At 40.7% G+C, this 21,688-nt stretch overlaps 2 protein-coding genes across 2 annotated transcripts; one reads left to right on the top strand and one right to left on the bottom strand.

The window, feature by feature from the left end:
* Nucleotides 1-1,124: 1,124 nt before the first annotated feature.
* On the top strand, nucleotides 1,125-5,338 carry LOC115138310 (xaa-Arg dipeptidase-like). Its single transcript, XM_029675018.2, has 7 exons — nucleotides 1,125-1,629; nucleotides 1,832-1,980; nucleotides 2,086-2,228; nucleotides 4,155-4,309; nucleotides 4,414-4,540; nucleotides 4,635-4,742; nucleotides 4,988-5,338. The coding sequence occupies exons 1-7, from the start codon at nucleotides 1,195-1,197 to the stop codon at nucleotides 5,164-5,166; spliced, it is 1,296 nt and encodes a 431-aa protein (XP_029530878.1). The 5' UTR covers nucleotides 1,125-1,194; the 3' UTR covers nucleotides 5,167-5,338.
* Nucleotides 5,339-6,339: 1,001 nt separating this feature from the next.
* On the bottom strand, nucleotides 6,340-21,333 carry LOC115138309 (gamma-aminobutyric acid receptor subunit rho-1-like). Its single transcript, XM_029675017.2, has 10 exons — nucleotides 20,787-21,333; nucleotides 14,490-14,543; nucleotides 14,168-14,274; nucleotides 10,069-10,136; nucleotides 9,445-9,668; nucleotides 8,504-8,586; nucleotides 8,248-8,388; nucleotides 7,919-8,071; nucleotides 7,491-7,687; nucleotides 6,340-7,185 (listed from the first exon to the last, which is right to left on the bottom strand). Exons 1-10 carry the CDS (start codon nucleotides 20,900-20,902, stop codon nucleotides 6,868-6,870), a joined length of 1,461 nt encoding a protein of 486 aa, XP_029530877.1. The 5' UTR covers nucleotides 20,903-21,333; the 3' UTR covers nucleotides 6,340-6,867.
* Nucleotides 21,334-21,688: the final 355 nt, after the last annotated feature.

The following is a 21,688-nucleotide window of genomic DNA, read 5'->3' as shown; positions in this document are numbered from 1 at the left end:
ACAAACTAAATCAGTGAAAATAGGAAAGCAAAAGGGTTATTTCCCTCATGTCAGTTAATTGACAGACAATAGAGAGTGACACCGGTGGTGTGTAAAGTAAACTGAGTGACAGGCCCTGTCAGTGAGGAGTACTGGTGACAGCGTGCTCAGCACTGTCCAACAACATCTCCTCCTGTGGCTGACAAAGACCCCAATTAACCCCCCAACTCCTACACGGCAGCCCCTCTATACACACGCGCGCATGAAGAGTGCGCACACACATACACACAGCGCATGCACACAATTGCTCTCTCTAACACACAGACGCACACACACTTGAGTCCTCTGTCGTAGCGTGACAGCCATATGGCCTTGTCTTTATTCATTTGGCACTAATTGAGTTCGCTCCGCTGGGTCAGACCTTGCTCGCAGTTGTGTAGCCCCATCCCAAGGTACTTCGTTGTTTCCTGCATGAGTGTTTTATTATTCAAGTGACCATGAAAAAAGTCTCTTGACATTCGAAAAAGGAGGGGGGAATCATTCATTCCTTCTACGCTTTTATTTCACACTAATATTGTCCGTTTGGATTTCATTATTAATTCAAGGTGAGAGACAAATGTTGTATTCAATACAGTGTAGTGTCTTTTTTCACAAAATGGATTCTGAAATAATTGCTGCAAAACCCTCATTCTGTCAAATAATAGGATTTTAAGTGCTGTAGGCATTGATATATAATACAGTAATAACAACCATGAAGCGTGTTGCTTGCATCGGCACAAAAATATTACTTTGGGTCCCTCTAGTGTAGTAAGAGTGAAAAACAACCTCTTCATATTAATTGAAATGCAGGAGGTTGATGGACTTCACTCCATTCGCTTCTCGTTTAGCCTACATATGTGAGATTGCAAAAATGACACCATTCAAAACCGTCTCAGCCTTGCTTATGACCATCTATAGATTAAGACAAATGCTTTTCAGGCCTAACTTAAATTTCAGGCCTAGTTCATTTCAGAATGGTTTAAATTATAACCCCATAATAATTATTAAAGCCTTCCTCAGATACCTCACATTGAATAAGTGCACATTCTTACTCCAGACAGTAGATGGCAACCTCTGCCTATCTGAAAATCAGTCTGCCACAGAAAAATAAAAAACATAAACAACTTTTACTGCACAAGACTATTACGCGTTTCCCTGACTGCAAAAAAAAAGATTATGGCGCTAGGCTCTCAATCGCGTGAAAATCGAATGCAGTTGAAACACAATATTGGAACCTGCATAGACACAATTCAAGACAAGCTGTTCATTCTAAGCCAAGACATATGGAGGTGTCCAGAGCTTGCATATGGGGAGAAACAGTCACACGACAGGCTCGTTCGTTTTCTCTCTGATGATAACTTATGGGAGGTTGAAAGTCACTACAAACTGCCTACCGCAGTTAGGGCGACATGGGGCCCATTTGGTGGCAAAGACGGCGACAGAGTTTTGAATGTGGGATTCCTATGCGAGTACGACGCTTTGCCAGGTATTGGCCATGCATGTGGACACAACCTTATAGCAGAAGTCGGTGTGGCTGCAGCACTAGGGTTGACGGGTGCATTAGGATTAGTAAGAGAACCAACAGACTGTCTGACTCCTCTCCGTGTAAAGGTACATTTTTCCAGCAGCGAGTGCATATATTGTGGCATTAAAGGTGTGTCCATTTGTCCACTTACTAATTTATTGTGCATGGATAAAATGTCACCATCTGCCATTTGAATAAATTATCGATTGACCTACTGATTGATTGCATTGCCTTAGTAAACACAGCCATGTGTCATTGTCAAATTTGATTTGATTTGATTTGCCATAGGTGACAGTACTTGGGACCCCAGCAGAAGAGGATGGAGGAGGGAAGGTTGACCTCATCCTGGCTGGGGCATTTGAAGACATGGATGTTGTCTTCATGGCTCACCCCGCTCAGCAGGATGTTGCCTTCCTACCCTGTGTATCCATCACAGAGTGAGATTCTGTTTCTGCCATCTGTATCCGGTTCCAGTTTTACATTTTAACTGACCGTTATATATGCTTCCATTTTGGGTTCAATCTTGGTTAATATATTCTCAGTGTGACAGTGAAGTACCATGGGAAGGCGTCTCATGCTGCAGCGTACCCCTGGGAGGGGGTCAATGCCCTGGATGCAGCAGTGCTGGCGTACAACAGCCTGTCAGTTCTGAGGCAGCAGCTGAAGCCAGACTGGAGACTCCATGGTAAGTGATGAATGAGAGAGGCTTCTACTGTCATGTGCCTGCATGCAGAGGCGCCAACTTTCACTGGGGACGGGAGGTGTACAGTTGAAGTCGGAAGTTTTACATACACTCAGGTTGGAGTCATTAAAACTCGGTTTTCGACCACTCTACAAATTTCTTGTTAACAAACTATAGTTTTGGCAAGTCGGTTAGGACATCTACTTTGTGCAGTGATTTTTCCAACAATTGTTTTCAGGCAGATTATTTCACTTATAATTCACTGTATCACAATTCCAGTGGGTCATAAGTTTACATACACTAAGTTGACTGTGCCTTTAAACAGCTTGGAAAAGTCAATTGGAGGTGTATCTGTGAATGTATTTCATGGCCTACCTTCAAACTCAGTGCCTCTTTGCTTGACATCATGGGAAAATCAAAATAAATCACCCAAATCCTAAATTTAAAAAAATAAAACATTGTAGACCTCCACAAGTCTGGTTCATCCTTGGGAGCAATTTAAAAACACCTGAAGGTACCACGTTCATCTGTACAAACAATAGTACGCAAGTATAAACACCATGGGACCACGCAGCTGTCATACCGCTCAGGAAGGAGATGCGTTCTGTCTCCTAGAGATGAACGTACTTGGGTGCAAATCAATCACAGAACAACAGCAAAGGACCTTGTGGAGAAGCTGGAGGAAACAGATACAAAAGTATCTATATCCACAGTAAAACGAGTCCTATATCGACATAACCTGAAAGGCCGCTCAGCAAGGAAGAAGCCACTGCTCCAAAACCGCCATAAAAAAGCCAGACTACAGTTTGCAACTGCAAATGGGGACAAAGATTGTACTTTGTGGAGAAATGTCCTCTGGTCTGATGAAACAAAAATAGAATGGTTTGGCCATAATGACCATTGCTATGTTGCAAGCCAAAGAGCACTATCCTAACCGTGAAGCACAGGGGTGGCAGCATCATCTTGTGGGGGTGCTTTGCTGCAGGAGGGACTGGTGCACTTCACAAAATAGATGGCATCATGAGGAAAGGAAAATTCTGTGGATATATTGAAGCAACATCTCAAGACATCAGTCAGGAAGTTAAAGCTTGGTCGCAAATGGGTCTTCCAAATGGACAATGACCCCAAGCATACTTCCATAGTTGTGGCAAAATGGCTTAAGGACAACAAAGTCAAGGTATTGGAGTGGCCATCACAAAGCCCTGACTTCAATCCTATAGAATATTTGTGGGCAGAACTGAAAAAAGCGTGTGCGATCAAGGAGGGCCTACAAAATCTTACTCAGTTACACCCGGTCTGTCAGGAGGAATGGGCCAAAATTCACCCAACTTATTGTGGGAAGCTTGTTTTGGCTACCCAACATGTTTGACCCAAGTTAAACAATTTAAAGGCAATGCTACCAAATACTAATTGAGTGTATGTAAACTTCTGACCCACTGGGAATGTGATGAAAGAAATAAAAGCTGAAATAAATCATTTTCTCTACTATTATTCTGACATTTCACATTCTTAAAGTAAAGTGGTGATCCTAACTGACCTAAGACAGGGAATTTTTACAACAATTAAATATTTGGCAGGAATTGTGAAAACTGAGTTTAATTGTAGTTGGCTAAGGTATATGTAAACTTCCGACTTCAACTGTTTATATATATATATATATATATGTCCCCCACCCCACACTTCTAAAACCAAAGTTGTGCCCCTGCCTGCATGTGTGGGCATAACCATTGAAAGTAAAGTTATATTTTGGTATTCACCTGTTGCGCCTGTGCAGTAATGTATCAAGTCTTTGTGTACACCATTGATGGCTTCATACTGTAACAGCTGCTGAGCAAACCACCATACCTGGCTGATCCACAGTCTCTGTGTACACCTCTTCCTTATCGGACATAAAGGTTCAATTGGTTTGTTCTTTGTCTTCTTCCACAGGCATCATCAAACATGGTGGAGTGAAGCCTAACATCATCCCAGCCTACACCGAGCTGGAGTATTACTTGCGCACTCCACTGGTCATGGACCTGTCTGACCTCAAAGCCAAGGCAGAGGCCTGCTTCAGGTCAGCTGCCATGGCAACTGGTTGTCAAGTAAGCATGCTCAAAATAGCATTTTCTTCCATTGTCCCTTGTTTACCATCAAGGTTGAGGGAAAATATGTTGGTGGTTAAGTCGTGTAAGTTTATTTCCCATAGGTGGAGATAACTTATCCAAACCACACATATTCCAACATCCTTCCCAACACCACCCTTGCACAGCTCTACGAAGAGAATGGTAGAGCCTTGGGGATTGAGTTTGTGGAAGTGCAGAACAATTTCTCAGGTAGCAAAAAATGAAATAATAATAATAATTGTAGAGGGAGTAATATTACTGGAGATGAGCACTTGTCTTCATAGTCTTGTCTATGTCTTGGCAGGTTCCACTGACTTTGGCAACGTGTCATTTGTCGTCCCTGGGATACACCCTTTCTTTTACATTGGCACCGATGCACTGAACCACACTGAGGAGTACACCGCAGCTGCAGGTAGGATCCAGCAATAAAAAGAGATGGGTACTGCTCAACTTGATTTCAGCCTATTTTAAGCTCTATAAAATAAACTGTGAATACAGAAAACGGATACAAAATGGACCCTGGTACAGACTGACTTTCTGACCATTATGACATTATTCACATCAGTGGAGGCTGTTGAGGTGAGGATGGCTTATAAGCCATCCTCCCCTCAGCAGGCTCCACTGATTCACATATGCCTATTCCATTGAACGGTCCAGGTGCAGAAAAGGCTCAGTTTTACACACTCCGGACGGCCAAGGCCCTGGCCATGACAGCTGTGGATGTGCTGTGCTGCCCTGAGCTGTTTCACAAGATGAGGGTGGAATTCTCTGAGGCCAAACTGAAGCAGGAGCAAGGACCGAAAGACAAGGACACTACTGGCTCCACACATTCATGAAAAAAACAAAAACATTGATGACCTCGTGATTAACAGGAAGTATTGATTCAAACTACCTCTAGTCAGAGGCTGCTCTGCAATCAGTGCCAAGTTGCTCATGATTTTCGAAGAATGGTCATCATTGTTATCAATGAAGCAATTCTAATACACCATAAAGCAAAGTTTCTAATGAGACGCCACAGCATTGCAATTACTGTAATATGTCAATTTCCATGTCTTTAGGCCAGTTCCAAACATGTTCTTCCACTTCAGATGCAATGACTTCCTCTTTCTCAGAAAACATCACATTTATTAAATATGTTTAACAATGATCACAACATAGCTTTTACATAGGTGTGTTGAGTGATTATGCTCATATTGATTATAAAAAAATAAGGGGTATTTGGAGACACAATCTCTCCTAGTAAGACAATAATATATCCATCCTGTAGCTATATATGAGGTTATCTACGAGGTTATTTATTCAAATGGATTCAAAGGGGAATGAACTCTAAAAACCCGAAACAACTAATACATTGAATCACGCATAATAATATACACGAAGAGACATTAACTTCAAAAGTCTCAAAATAGTGGAAAAGCCTAGTGATTTGTACATTTTGGCTTCAAATAATCTAACCGGTTTGTTTCTTATGTATTCGTGTCACATGTAGTTGTGCTATTGCTGTGAAAATTAGCACAAAGGTCAAATGGTTGCTTATTACCAACAAACTAGTGTTTAAGATCAGAAGCAACGATACATAACATCCAAATAGTGTGTTCATATTTTAGAACTGCAAATACGAAAATGTAAAGATATCACCTGAAATTCAGGCTTTAGAGTTTAAAGGGATAGCACTCTCCGGGTCACTGTCTAGTCATAGTCATGCTAAATCACTAATATATATACACGTCATGTCAAGGCCCTTCACCCAGTGGGCAAGCATTCAGATCTAAAACCTATCAATGTTGTTTTTCAGTTGCTTAGTTGTCCATTGGTCACAATCAATATGACACAATCCCAAAAAGTTTGAATTAATCGTGACCATAATAAAAAAAAAACATCTCAATGTCAATTATATAATCAACAAGGGGCTATACGTTCTATGGAAAATAATTCACAACATGTGTAAACAACATTGTATTTCAAAATTTGACACTCCCAAAACATTGCAATCAAAAATAGTTTTTTAACCCCGATGCACCAGTTATCAATATTAATTAGTCTGATGTTTGAGAAAACATATTGTAACTGAACATTTTCAGTGGATGTTTAAATAAAAATACTGCACCCAATTTTGTAACGCTTGACCCGGTGGCTCAGTGGAAATGACGATAAACCCTCATAACTGTTTTCTTGAATACACATGGAAAGAGTACATATTTAAATAAGTCCATTTAAGAGGCTCGGTCAAGAAGGCAATGTTCCTTGCATTTTATGAGCCATATCTCAATCTCTTTCGCTGTCTTGAAAAACAGACAAAAACATCTTCTCTCTGTGGCCACTATCCCTGTTAATGGAGTCACAGTGGAGTCCTGGGTCATATTCATTAGGGCACACTCTAAAAATCGACAAGTTCATGTAGTCCCACTCCCTCCCTGTTTGAGTCAGGTCTCTGCCCATTTAGTGCTTAATAAATATGACCATGTTGTGCTCTAACTGCAGCATGTGAGTGTGATAGGGTAGAAGGGTCCTTCCCCATTTGTGGCACAGGCCAGGCGTTAGGAGTAGATAGACCAGTAGATGATGTTGAACAGGGCGTAGGAACCAGGGAATAGGACCCGTGAGTACTTGTCTATGGCGTGGGTGTCTATCCAAATGTTCACATAGCCTGGCCTCTTTACCTGGCCCGTGAGCTGGGGATCCCCCAGAACCACCTGGGCCAACATCCTCTCCTGCCTGCCGCCGTTCTCTGGCATCCCATAGTTCCCTGCTGTGCCATAGTTCGCTGTGCGGTTGACGTCCATGGTGGTGTAGCCGGAGATCTGGGGGTCGCACATCATGTCGTCCGGGTTGCCAATGCCACAGGTACAGGGCAACTGCAAGTAGGCGGAGGTAAAAGGTGAATTAATGGACAAGACTTAAACTACAAAACCAAAGTATTTGAAGTGGCTTTATAGACACTAATATGTAACTTATTTTGCAAAAGAACCTAAAGAAGGTTGTTTGTGGCAAGAAAAGTTTTCGGGGACTCCTGAGGCTACTTATGCAGTTTAAGCTCCGTATGCCACAACATTTGGCATATGGAGCGATATGAGCAATGCACCAGATGTTGCCCCTAAAAATAAATGAATACAGAAAAGCAGAAAAACATTTCATGTTAATGAAATTAAACAAAATGTACCCTTTCTCTTAGCTTCCTCTCTTTCCGTTCCTGCACGGTCGAGAGGTAGTTGACCGCTGCATACTCTATGACCGAGAGGAAGACAAACACAAAACTGACCCACAGGTAGATGTCTACTGCTTTGATGTAGGACACTCTGGGCATGGAGGCGTTGACTCCAGTGATGATGGTGGACATGGTGAGCACCGTGGTGATACCTGGACAGAGTCAAAACAGAGGGTTCAGCAACCTAGGTGATTTGACACCGATCTCCATTGAAATAGCTTTTTAGTTCACAGGTCATTTTAAGCCTCATTGGGGCCACCATTGAGACCAAACATCACAATCAAACACATGAGCATCAAGACTGTACTACATCTCAAATAGAAAACTGAAATATCCATTAAACCTAGAGCTAGAAATGTCCTTCTGGCAAGGGCCTTTCCTACCCAAGGGGACCCTAGCGGGGACAGCCCTGCGGTCGATCCAGAAGGAGACCCAGGACAGCATGACCATGAGGGTGGCAGGGAAGTAGGTCTGGAGCAGGAAGAAGAAGACGTGGCGTCGTAGAGTGAAGTGGATGTACAGACGGTTGTACCAGCCTGGGAAGGAAGAAAGAACACAGTTGATATTCTACGCAGATCCTGTCCCTTTCATTTATTTCCATTCCCACAGTGCAGAGGTCTGAAACTCACGACCCGCTGGCTAAATGCGGCCCGCATGGCAGTTTAATGTGGCCCATATGGTTGTCTTAGTAAATATGTGACTTCAGGGTTACCTGTACTGCTATAAAAGGCCAGCTTTGTAGTGGTGTGGAACTTCTGGATGAGGAACTGAGATAAAGATATCCTCTCGTCCGTGTTCAGTGACTCGTTGCCTTTCTTCCAGTACAGCATGAGGTCATCGTCCGTGTACGCGTCTGATGAGAGAACGTTAAAAACCCCCCAATGAATACCTCAGATGATTGCGATAAAACTGGATCAAATGTCATCAGAGATGTGTAGGTAAATGGTGAAGTTGAGAGATGCACTCACAGCTCTCTATCTCCAGCGAGCAGGTCTGTGTGTCCAGAGGGAAGCGACTCAGGTCCATGTTGCACATGGCCGTGACTGTGATTCTGTTAGAACAAAAGTGACACCATAGCCCGACTTATGTCAATTTAACGGCTAGTTTTGATTTACATTTGGTTGAGTTTTCAACTAACGTGAATTCAATCCAAAAAATGTCACCATGTCATTGGGTGAAAAAAAGACGACAAAATGCCCCTACGTTGATTACTATTTGCAAAGCCAATCAGTTTTCCACATTGATTCAACGTCATGACATGATTTTTTGGGGGGATGAAATTATGTGGAAACAGTGTTAAGTCAACCAGTTTTTGCCCAGTGGGATGTCACTGAAGGACTAATGTATAACATGGGTTACGTGAGTTCTCTATTTGGCTGGGGAAGGGAAAGTGTTTAGCAATCCATTTCAGTGTTGTCCATCTGTCTCATAAAATGGAAAAATTACGTCACGCACTGTATATCTTTCAATGTACATAATTTATTCAATGGACAAAATATGTGTTAAGATAACTCATTCAAGTGTCCCAGGTTGTCCAATTCAACAACCCAGGAAGGTTGCTCGCACCTGATCAAACCTTTCCCATATGGTAACATTACATGCTTACTAAGTAGCATGTTCACTAACTTTGTTTAGCAGTCCAACAAATCGGCCTTCTTCATATACCTTGATAAATCAGTTTGAACATGAGCTCAGCGCTAAATCCAATACCCTTGAGGGTAAGTCATCAAACGAGGGTCGTGTTCAGCTAGCATGAAAACGTTCGGAAACGGGGGTACTATCGGAACCTGTCCAATAAGAAACGCTTGTTTTTAGTGTTCCGTTACAAAACTTTCTCTATGGCGTGCCCTAATGGACACGGACACGGCCCAGTTCTCATCATTCTAATACAGGAGAGCTGAGCAGCTACCTTAGACTGTAGAGCACGTTTCCGTCAGGGTGCACCCTCAGCATGACGTTGTCCGTGGTTGTGTCGTGGATGAAGGACCTCTTGGAGTGGACGAAGAACATGTCAGGAACCCAGATCTTCTTGGCCAGCCTGCTGTCGAAGGTCATGCTCTGGTTATTGGTGCTGGGGAAGGACAGGCGCTCGTCCTTCCAGTAGTGCCTCAGGTACAGGGTCATGGTGAAGTCCTGAAACAACACAACAGGGGCATGTTATGGCGGTAGTGGTGCCCTCTTTTGGGGGACAATGACACCTATCGATGAAGCTGCTTTTTTGGATTGAATGTAGGTACAGCATGTGTTGGAGGATTCCACATATGAGATATCTGATTTGAGTGAGCTTCATTTTTTGTGCTTAGGTAATATTCATGAAAGGCTTCTCTGGTTGAAACATTTTCTAGATAGTGGAATACTTTTGCAATAGTATTGGGCAAAGAATTAGCTTGGTCAAGCAGACTCACTGCTGTGCTCACGTTTCCTTTCGCTTCAAGTGAAACAGAATGTAAGCTATCGCGCTATGAGGCTTGTTACACCAGGCTAGGAACGATTACTCTTCACTGTGTAATAAAGAGACTCAAATCCCACTCACCATATCCACTTCAGAGATTGTGTCCAGACTTTCAACCTGAACATCTACCCCAACTGGAATAGGGGGTCCTGTAATTAAAGACGATTATATTAATAGAAAGTTCAGTGAGAGAGTAGATTTTCAGATTGAATTGACTATATTTGACCTCTTTTCAAAACGCGATCAAAGAAATGTAATTAGAAGAGCACTGCAGTTTTTCCTTCATTCATTCATTCATGCATTGCTGTAATGGATACTCATTGATTCTACCACAGAGAACATCATGTGTCAGGTACACCACCCCGTTCACGAAAATGGTTCACTCCTAGAGACAGTGAGTCACATGGCCGTGGCTTGCTATATAAAGCAGGCAGACAGGCATCGAGGCATTCAGTTACTGTTCGATTGAACGTTAGAATGGGCAAAACGAGTGACCTAAGCGACTTTGAGCGCAGGTTCCAGTATCTCAGAAACGGACGGCCTCCTGAGCTTTTCAAGCATGACAGTGCCTAGAGTTTACCGAGAATGGTGCGACAAACAAAACACATCCTGGCACACGTTAGGTCCCTTGATACCAATTGAGCAATGTTTCCATGCCCTGAAGAATTCAGGCTGTTCTGGAGGGAAGGGGGGTCTGCCTCAACTAGATGGGTATACCTAATACACTGGCCACTGAGTGTATTGTGACTAGGTTTGTGTGGAGTATACAGTAGTTTTATTAAAATACAGTCTAGGCCTATTAATAGGCTGGATTTGCTTGTGCCATGACTGGCTATTTAATTAACCTATTTTAGCCTTTACTCGCCATCATCCGCCATTGTACAGGAATACAATTAGGTCACAATGGATCAATTTGTTGCAGCGTCAAACATCTGGAAGCTATTGAGATTTTTTCTCTCTCTTCCAGAAAGATTTGGAGCTGGTGTGGCAAAAGGAGAATTGTTTTGCCCACTTAACCCGGAAACCTGCCGCACGAATTTGTCGGAGGAAACACTGTGCACCTGGCAACCGTGTCAGAGTGCACTGCACGCCACAGGAGTCGCTAGTGTGCGATGGGACAAGGACATCCCTGCCGGCCAAACCCTCCCCTAACCCGGACGACGCTGGGCCAATTGTGCGCTGCCCCATGGGTCTCCCGGTCGCAGCCGGCTGCGACAGAGCCTGAATCTCAAGTAGCACAGCTAAGCACTGCGATGCAGTGCCTTAGACCACTGCGCCACTCGGGAGGCCTATTAGTAGACATTTTAAAGGAGGATCATTCATAGTGTGATATTTTTATCACTCAGATTACTCTTACAGTCTGTTATTGTTTATTTTTTATATATTCATAAAACACATAAAACAATATATATTTGGCCATTGTTCTGGTCAAAAATATGACATTAATTTTCAGCAACCCACGTTGCTTGATCCATGGGCTTGTGTGAAACACATTTTGTCATTTGGCCTAGAACATTGATGTATCTCTGACCTGAGATGGCCACCCTCGAGGTATTATGGATTCCAAACATGTAAATAACTCAAAAAAGAACATGTTACTTTAACATGAGAACCCATTAAGCCTCTCACTAATACAAGAGATCCCACATGCAGGGCCTTTAATCCCACAACAGCAAATTCCTGTACATTGACCATGAAACCACAAACACTCTGTCAACATCCCTGTTAAAAGAAAGAGTACTGGCATGCCAATGTACAGCTTGTCATGTTGCTGATGTCATAAGGGCTTTTGGAGGCCTGAGCTGATAAGACCATTGGATAGATTGGACGACCCCGTTCAAGGGAAAAAATGATGCTCTAAGCAACAATAAAAAACAACAACAAAAAAGCAACTACAAACAACTAAAAGGAGCAAATAAACTATTTGTACATTGCCCTCAAAGTTATTTGTGCATCACTGTTGATTTATTTCACCTTTATTTAACCAGGTAGGCAAGTTGAGAACAAGTTCTCATTTACAATTGCGACCTGGCCAAGATAAAGCAAAGCAGTTCGACAGATACAACGACACAGAGTTACACATGGAGTAAAACAAACATACAGTCAATAATACAGTATAAACAAGTCTATATACAATGTGAGCAAATGAGGTGAGAAGGGAGGTAAAGGCAAAAAAGGCCATGGTGGCAAAGTAAATACAATATAGCAAGTAAAACACTGGAATGGTAGTTTTGCAATGGAAGAATGTGCAAAGTAGAAATAAAAATAATGGGGTGCAAAGGAGCAAAATAAATAAATTAATTAAATACAGTTGGGAAAGAGGTAGTTGTTTGGGCTAAATTATAGGTGGGCTATGTACAGGTGCAGTAATCTATAAGATGCTCTGACAGTTGGTGCTTAAAGCTAGTGAGGGAGATAAGTATTTCCAGTTTCAGAGATTGATGTTTGATGCACAGTACGTACATTGATGAAGTGCACCTTCAAATTTTATGTGGAGCATGTTTTTCACATACAGTTGAAGTCCGAAGTTTACATACACTCAGGTTGGAATCATTAAAACTTGTTTTTCAAACCACTCCACAAATTTCTTGTTAACAAACTATAGTTTTGGCAAGTCGGTTAGGACATCTACTTTGTCCATGAAACAAGTCGTTTTTCTAACAATTGTTTACAGACAGATTATTTCACTTATAATTCACTGTATCACGATTCCAGTGGATCAGAAGTTTACATACACTAAGTTGGCTGTGCCTTTAACAGCTTGGAAAATTCCCAAAAATTATGTCATGGTTTTAGAAGTTTCTGATAGGCTAATTAACATCATTTGAGTCAATTGGAGGTGTACCTGTGGATGTATTTCAAGGCCTACCTTCAAACTCAGTGCCTCTTTGCTTGACATCATGGGAAAATCAAAAGAAATCAGCCAAGACCTCAGAAAAACAACCTCCACAAGTCTGGTTCATCATTGGGAGCCATTTCAAATGCCTGAAGGTACCACGTTTATCTCTACAAACAATAGTACGCAAGTATAAACACCATGGGACCACGCAGCTGTCATACCGCTCAGGAAGGAGACGCATTCTGTCTCCTAGAGAGGAATGTACTTATGTGCGAAAAGTGCAAATCAATCCCAGAACAACAGCAAAGGATCTTGTGAAGATGCTGTAGGAAATGGGTACAAAAGTATCTATATCCACAGTAAAACGAGTCCTATATCGACATAACCTGAAAGGCCGCTCAGCAAGGAAGAAGCCACTGCTCCAAAACCGCCATAAAAAAAGCCAGACTACGGTTTGCAACTGCACATGGGGACAAAGATCGTACTTTTTGGAGAAATGTCCTCTGGTCTGATGAATCAAAATATAACTGTTTGGCCATAATGACCATTGTTATGTTTGGAGGAAAAAGGGGGAGGCTTGCAAGCCGAAGAACACCATCCCAACCGTGAAGCACGGGGGTGGCAGCATCATGTTGTGGGGGTGCTTTGCTGCAAGAGGGACTGGTGCACTTCACAAAATAGATGGCATCATGAGGAAAGGAAAATGATGTGGATATATTGAAGGAACATCCGTCAGGAAGTTAAAGCTTGGTTGCAAATGGGTCTTCCAAATGGACAATGACCCCAAGAGCATACTTCCATAGTTGTGGCAAAATGGCTTAAGGACAACAAAGTCAAGGTATTGGAGTGGCCATCACAAAGCCCTGACCTCAATCCTATAGAAAATGAATGCGAGCAAGGAGGCCTACAAACCTGACTCAGTTACACCCGGTCTGTCAGGAGGAATGGGCCAAAATTCACCCAACTTATTGTGGGAAGCTTGTGGAAGACTACCTGAAATGTTTGACCCAAGTTAAACAATTTAAAGACAATGCTACCAAATACTAATTGAGTGTATGTAAACTTCTGACCCACTGGGAATGTGATGAAAGAAATAAAAGCTGAAATAAATCATTCTCTCTACTATTATTCTGACGTTTCACATTCTTAAAATAAAGTGGTGATCCTAACTGGCCTAAGAGACAGGGAATTTGTACTAGGATTAAATATCAGGAATTGTGAAGAACTGAGTTTAAATGTGTTTGGCCAAAGTGTATGTAAACTTCCGACTTCAACTGTACTAAACCTGATGATTTCACTAGGAAGAAATATACAAATTATATGACTCCTGTAAAGTCTTACCTCCAAATGCTGGTCTCATGGTAAAATCATGGTCATCTATTCTTAGGAGCTGCTCAGATTTTGTCATGGGAGATTTTGTCATGTCTGAACTTCGCTTTAGGATTGGTCTGTAGATAGGAAAATTTGTTATTTTATAGGGTTAGGCTATGAGATGATCTCTTTTTTCAATGGGCAAAGACATGTTTTACACTGTCAAATAGGGTATCAAATTACAATATCAGCTTTACTGTATTTACAATATCAATAGTATTTCATGTTATGCTATGAGTTTGCAACCTACTTTTTCAGATCAGCGTTTTGTACAATGACAATGAACTCTAACCTTTCAGAGTTGCTATGAGTTTCTCCATCCATTCTTGACGTTTGTCTCCTGGATCTGTTGATGGAAAAATCACAAGATGTTTGTTGTTTTTAGGAAATAAATAGTGGCATTCACCTGGGCATAATGAAAAGATCACAAAATGATTGCAAACAACTTCTGGTCAAAATGTCAAGACGAATTCCAGTATAGGTGGTAGAAACAGAAGAAGTGACAAAGGAGCATAGAAGTGTAGTAACCTTGTAATGACCTATCATCTTGCCGAAGACCATTGTATGACAGTATTGTGAGGCTGAATTACAGAGGAAGTTTGGTGCAGCAACAACAACAAATAAATCATTCAAAGCAAAAATATACAAACGCTTAGCCTACAGTGAGCTACGAACGTATTGAGAGTGACACATTTTGTGTTGTTTTGCCTCTGTACTCCAGCACTTTGGATTTGAAATCATACACTGACTATGAGGTTAAAGTGCAGTCTGTCAGTTTTAATTTGAGGGCATTGTCATCCATATCGGGTGAACCGTTTAGAAGTTGTCCATACAGTAGTAACCCCCATTTTAGGGGATCAAAAGTATTGGGACAAAAGTTGAGTATTTGGTTCCATATTTATACTCACGCAATGATTACATCAACCTTGTGACTCTACAAATTATGGTAGCATCCATATTAATGTAGAAGTGTTTAGAAACATATTGTATTCTTATTTACAATAAAAGTGACTCCAAAATAACACAATACATTATTCGCCATTCATTTCTATTGGACAAAAAATATTCTGAAACACAACCAAAACAAACAGAAAATACATCCACATTTTTTTTTGTAGAGCCACAAGATTGATGCAGTCATTGCGTGCTAGGAATATGGTTCCAAATACTAAACATCTGACTACTTTAATACCTCTAAGTGAATTTGTCCCAATACTTTTGGTCCCCTAAAATGGGGGGCCTACAGTAAGGACATAAAGGGCTGTAATTTCTAAACGGTTTACCTGATATTGATGAAAATACCCTCAAATTAAAGCTGACCGTATTTAACCTCATAGTCATTGTATCCTTCCAAATCCAACGTGCTGGAGTACAGAGCCAAAACAAACAGAAATGTCACTGTCCCAATACTTTTCTAGCTCACTTTATATCATGTTTTCTTTTACAGCTAAGCAAAAATGTCTCTTTTACTTTCAACTTGGCTCAAGGAGATAGATCAGGCTGATTCATTGCCATTTTTATCCCAAAAGATATGAAGGGCATGAAAGTCATTCAGAGAAACACTCTATTTCAAGAGAACACACTCATCTCTTGACAACGTTCAAAGAGATCCTACATCTGAATGAATTGTCTCTTTGATTGCATTATCCCAGTCAGGGCATAAACATTTGAAACAGAATACAAAAATAGATTTCCCCCTAAAACCCTAAACTGGATTAATGGGTAGCCTAGAGGCATGAGTGCATGTGTTGACATGCCCCACAGGCGTGCATGGAGAGAGAACAGCCGACAGCGTTATTATCTACCGTGACAATCAGAGAGAGAGAGAGCTACTGGGTGCTAACTGCTGTGGGCTGATGGGTAATGGATGCTATTCCTCTCTGTACGCCCCAGCAGCTAATCCGCTTGACAGAATCCCCTCCACGAACCCGACTAGAACAGTCTGTCAGTGTGTGTGTATGCATGTGTGTGTACGACTGAATGTGTGTGTCTGTGAGTGTGTGTGTGTCTGTCTGTCTGTCTGTCTGTCTGTCTGTCTGTCTGTCTGTCTGTCTGTCTGTCTGTCTGCAGAACACTGCCTTTGGGCTTCCTATAGTTCTGCTGCTGCTATACAGCTGCCTGCCTTTTCTGGACAGACAGAGTCAACAACATGATCATTAATCGACTCCTGTTAAGTGCACATAAGAAGTACAAACTCAGTTAAAAGTGCATCGCAGTTCACAGATCCCAATTGAAAATTGCTCTGTCCAGAAATAGGTTTACTCAAGTTTTGTGATTGGATCCACAGCAAGCCAAACACGCCATTGCATTTCTCAGAATCGCATTGTACTATTGATTATTGTTGTTATTTGGTGCCATTCAAGAGGACAGAGGATGTTTTTCATGACTTTTGGAGAAACACCTTCGGGGTGAGAAGTCATGGTTAGTTAGTATACCATCAGTGTCTGTTAAACTTAGCTAAGCTGGTCTGATAGTGTTTTTGTTGTACTCTGTTCGCTTGTTTTTATAGAGAGAAAATAACACATGTTCAAGTCTAAGTCATATACAGTATGTACAGTTTATAGGTCTGGTTCAAGTTATGTTTCAATTGCAAAAATGTGTGGCATCTATGACCATACAATTAATCATTTCCAGTCTACATGAGAGAGAAATTGGTGATCTACAACAATATTTGAAGAGTAATTTCCAAACGCTATTTATCAACTGGGTGGTTCAAGCCATGAATGCTGATTGGCTGACAGCCGTGGTCTATAAGTATACCACAGGTATGATAAAACATGTATTTTTACTGATCTAATTACATTGGTAACCAGTTTATAATAGCAATAAGGCACCTTGAGGGTTTGTGGTATATGTGGTATACCTTAGCCATGGTATATTGGCCATATATCCCCCCCCCCAGGCCTTATTGCCTAAATTATCTGTACATTTTCAGAAATGCTGGTAAATGAGCTTTTATTGTTTAAATAAACGAAAGCGATTGGTGTGTTTCTTCACAATCTAATCATAGCATGGGGTTTGTTTAATGACAGACATGTATTTATTTAATATGTATCACTTGATGGTTTCATTTCAAGAAGATAAATCATCATTTTTCTTTTGCAAAATCCCTTGCAAAATTATTCATACCCCTTGGATTTCTTCACATTTGATTATTTTACAAAGTGGGATAAACATGTATTTGTCATTTTTTTGTCAACAATGTACTCAAAATACTTTTTAATGTCAAAGTGGAAGATTTAAACAAATGAAAAAAGATGAATAAAAATGTGATTAATAAAATATAGTAATTGCATACGTTTTCAGCCACTTCAGGCAAGCCTAAATTAGTTCAGGAATAACATTTGGCTTAACAAATCACATAATAAGTTACATGTAATCACTCTGTATGAAATAATGGGGGTTGACATCATTTTTGAATGACTAACCCTTCCTTGGTCCCCCATACAGTACATACAGCATCTGTAAGGTCCCTCAGTCAAGTATTGAATTTTAAGCACCGATTCAACTGCAAATCCAGTGGGCTTTTCGAAAGCTTCATAAAGAAGGTTAGTGATTGGTAGATGGGTAACAATAACAAATCAGACATTAAATGTATCTTTAACAAGCATGGTCAAGTTAACAATGATGTATTAACCACCCAGACACATCAAAGATACAGTCGTCCTTGTGAACTGAGCTGTAGGACAGGAATGAAACTGCTCAGGGATGTTACCATTAGGCCATTGGTAATTTGAAAACAGTTTCAGTGTTGAATGGCTGTGATAGGAGAAAACTGAGAATGGCTCAACAACATACAGTAGTGGTGATTCCACAATAATTACTTATATAACAGAGTGAAAAGAAGAATACAAATATAGAGAATAAAAATATTCCAAAACATACACTAAAGTAATAATGCAACGACAAAAAATACGGCCTTGTTTGGCCTTAAATGCTAAGCTTTACGTTTGAGGCAAATCCAACAGAAAACATCACTGAGTAACTGCCTCCTTCATTTCAAGCATGGTGGTGGCTGCATCATGATATCGGTATGCTCGACATCGGAAAATATTGGGGATTTTTTCAGGATAAAAAGAAACGGGATGGAGCTAAGCAAAGGGAAAATCCGAGAGGAAATCCTGCTTTCAGTCTGCTTTAGACCAGACACTGGGAGAGGAATTCACCTTTCAGCAGGACAATAACCTCCAACAAAAAGCCAAATCTACACTGGAGTTACTTACCAAGAAGACAATGAGTGTTCCTGAGTGTGACTTAAATATGCTTGAACATTTTTGGCAAGACTTGAAAATTGCTGTCTAGCCATGATCCCCAACATCTTGACAGAGCAGGCCTTGAAGAATTGTGAAAACAACGATGGGCTAATATTGCACAATCCAGGTGTGTAAAAGCTCTTAGAGACGTACCCAAGAAGACTCACAGCTGTAATCGCTGCCAAAGGTGTTTCTAATATGTAACATGTTTAATCCACCAGAAAAGACAGAACAAATATTACAACAAATCTTATGGTTAAACTCAAATATACAAAAAAAAAGAAATTGGGGGGGACTCAGGCAGCTGAATACTTATGCAACGACTATATTTTAGTTACTTAATTTCTCTTCATCTTTAATTATTATCTTTTTTTTTTACCTTCCACTTTGACATTACAGAGTATTTTGTGTAGATTGTTGACAAAGAAATGACAATGACATTCATTTGAATACCAAACTGAATGAAAAATCTGAGAACAGTGATATTTTTACACACACATGAAGGTACCCATGAGCAAACATTTCTGATGGAAAAACAAAAACAAATGTGAAGAATTGGTGGATATAGCATTTTGGAAATAAACTCTTCATTTGAATAACTTTGAAATAAAGAACTTTACATTTTCCTGAAACATATAATTGTGATTCAATATCTTAACACAATGTTTTTTCCTTTAAATTGAAAACATGGTTGTCCTGTAAAAGTATGCGTTGCCTAAGGCCTATTGATAGACTATATCTCTTGTGAGAGGTACGACTCCACAACAGGGATCATCAACTAATTCAGCCGCGGGATGATTTTTTTTCTTGAGCGGATGGTGCTGGAACACAATTACATATCATTTGTAGACAGCAAATTGACCGCAAGAAGCCCAAAAAGATATAACAAAAATTATAATATAATAATTATATAATTAACAAAAATTATAATTTAAAACTTTGCTTACATCTATTTGTACACAATCACATATTAAAATCTCTAATATGCGTGGGGTTACATTGGAACAGATTTCCATAATTAAAATCACTTGGAGCTGATTTACTGGTGTTTTTACAGTCTTTTATGTACAACAATTAAAACATGTAAATACAAAAACTTGGGGTGCCAAATAAAATCACCCAAGGCACGCCAGTTGGGGAACCCTGCTCTATAATAAACCATTGATATATAGTTATAAACCATCTGTAAGATTGGTCTAATGGTGAACAGATTTCTAGTTGCTGTTTTTTAGATCAGATCTAAAAATAGCTCAAAGGGCCATGATCACATGAGAGTGATACTGTCTAAAGGAGACATGGTTTGTGGGATTATGATATGAAAGGGCCTTTGGAATACATTAAGTGGGTATAAATCACCCAAAGCTGATAAAGGCACCCTGCACTTTGGATAGGAAAAATCCTTATCATCTTTACCAGAGATTAACGGGTGCACTTGTCATTGTACTGTAGGATTCAGCTACCACGTTTAAGGAATATTTCATAGTTTGCATGCTGTGGTATTTGTTAGGGTATTTGCGGCTAGCAATTAATCCATCAGTCCCGCATAATTAGTTATGTTTGTTGTTAAGTGTATGCATTTCATACAAAGTATTCATTGAGCCTAGCCTGGTCCCAGATCTGTTTGTGCTGTCTCGCCACCAGCTATGGTCGTTGACATGCCAAAAATAGGTGACTAAACACCACAATACAGCACAAACAGATCTATGACTAGGCTAGGTTGAGCTAGGGCTCCATAAACATGTATCATAAGCTGATCAGAATTACATACATTATATCTGCCAATAGTGCCACAGCCAGCACACCATGGAGCAACAGCCACAACATCCACCAATAGAACATAAACAGATACTGGAATATAGGTGCCCTCTCTTAATCCCCTTTCTGAATCAATCTGAATTCACCTGGTGGGGTGAGGAAACAGGTGAGGAAAACAGAACAGGTGACACATTATTGTCACCAAGTGGACCTCACCCAGGCACTCAGCACCAATCCAATATGGGTCAGTTGTTAGAGCATGGCGCTTGCAATGCAAGGATTGTGGCTTCGATTACTGGGACCATCCATAAGTAAAAATGTGTGCACGCATGACTATACATCGCTTTGGATGAAAGCGTCTGCTAAATGGCTTATTATTAATACTATTACATTAAATGAAATCACTTTAAAAACAATACAGATTCATCTATATATAAAATACATTTTAAAATGGCATGGAATGTATAATTTGATTCCCATTTTAGATCTGGGCATGGGTTAAAATGTGAATCAAATGATACATTTCATGCCATTTTAAAATGTATTTTATGTATAGATGCCAGGATGTAAGGTGCATTTACCTGCTTTGTTTGTAGGTCTCTAGCTTTTGGCCTCTTTGATGAGCTGATCTCCCAGCAACCCCCATGAGGCAGACGCAGAACAGCACAAACACAGTATCCACTTGCATGGTGCACATACCACCGTGGACCCCTCAAATTCCAGTCAAATTCCACACCCCACTAGGGCTAAAACCACTTTGCGTGGGTCCTGGGACATTGTCTTCAGCAGAACAGCTTCGGGCTGGGTAAGAAGCAGCAGCTCTGGCCTGACCAACAAAACATCCCACGGTACTTAATCTCCACAGTGGAGAAAAGCAATTTTGACTAAACCTATAAATCCTTGAGCGTCAGATTGCACAGATTAGATCCCTCCAGTGGCGGATGTGGCTCACTCGCTCTGCTCTGCTGCTCTACTCTACTCTGCTCTGTACCGCCCAGACCAATTCTCATAATGATGCAGCATGCTCGTTGGGGAGGTCAATGGTGGGAAATATTGCAGCTACAGGATCTGGATCGCACAGTCAGACACAGAGTCTTTGATGTGGAAGGCTGTTAAATCCCTTAGCTGTGTATTTATAAGTGCTATTCAAAGTGTCTCCCGAGGCTATTTTGCTAAGACATCTTCGAAGGCTGCAAGTGTATGCTGCTAAAATATGGCTTCAGCCTGAGTTTTGCTAACATAGTTATGTGGGATTAGCCTACATACACGCTCTAAAGAGATTGGTGTCTATTGGATGAGCCTAACCTATTTAACAAATAGTTCATTAATATATAAATTAATCATATTCATCAATCAGTATAGGCTGTCATTCATTATTTTAGGAAGTCAGCTCTGTTTCTGAGTAGTTATTTTGATAATCCACATAAACTCAGCAAAAAAAGAAGCGTCCTCTCACTGTCAACTGTGTTTATTTTCAGCAAAC

This window comes from Oncorhynchus nerka, linkage group LG12 (genome assembly GCF_034236695.1).
Source record: "Oncorhynchus nerka isolate Pitt River linkage group LG12, Oner_Uvic_2.0, whole genome shotgun sequence".
NCBI classification, from domain to species: domain Eukaryota; kingdom Metazoa; phylum Chordata; class Actinopteri; order Salmoniformes; family Salmonidae; genus Oncorhynchus; species Oncorhynchus nerka.
Note: the sequence above shows the minus strand (reverse complement) of the source record. Positions and strands in the feature narration are given on the sequence as shown.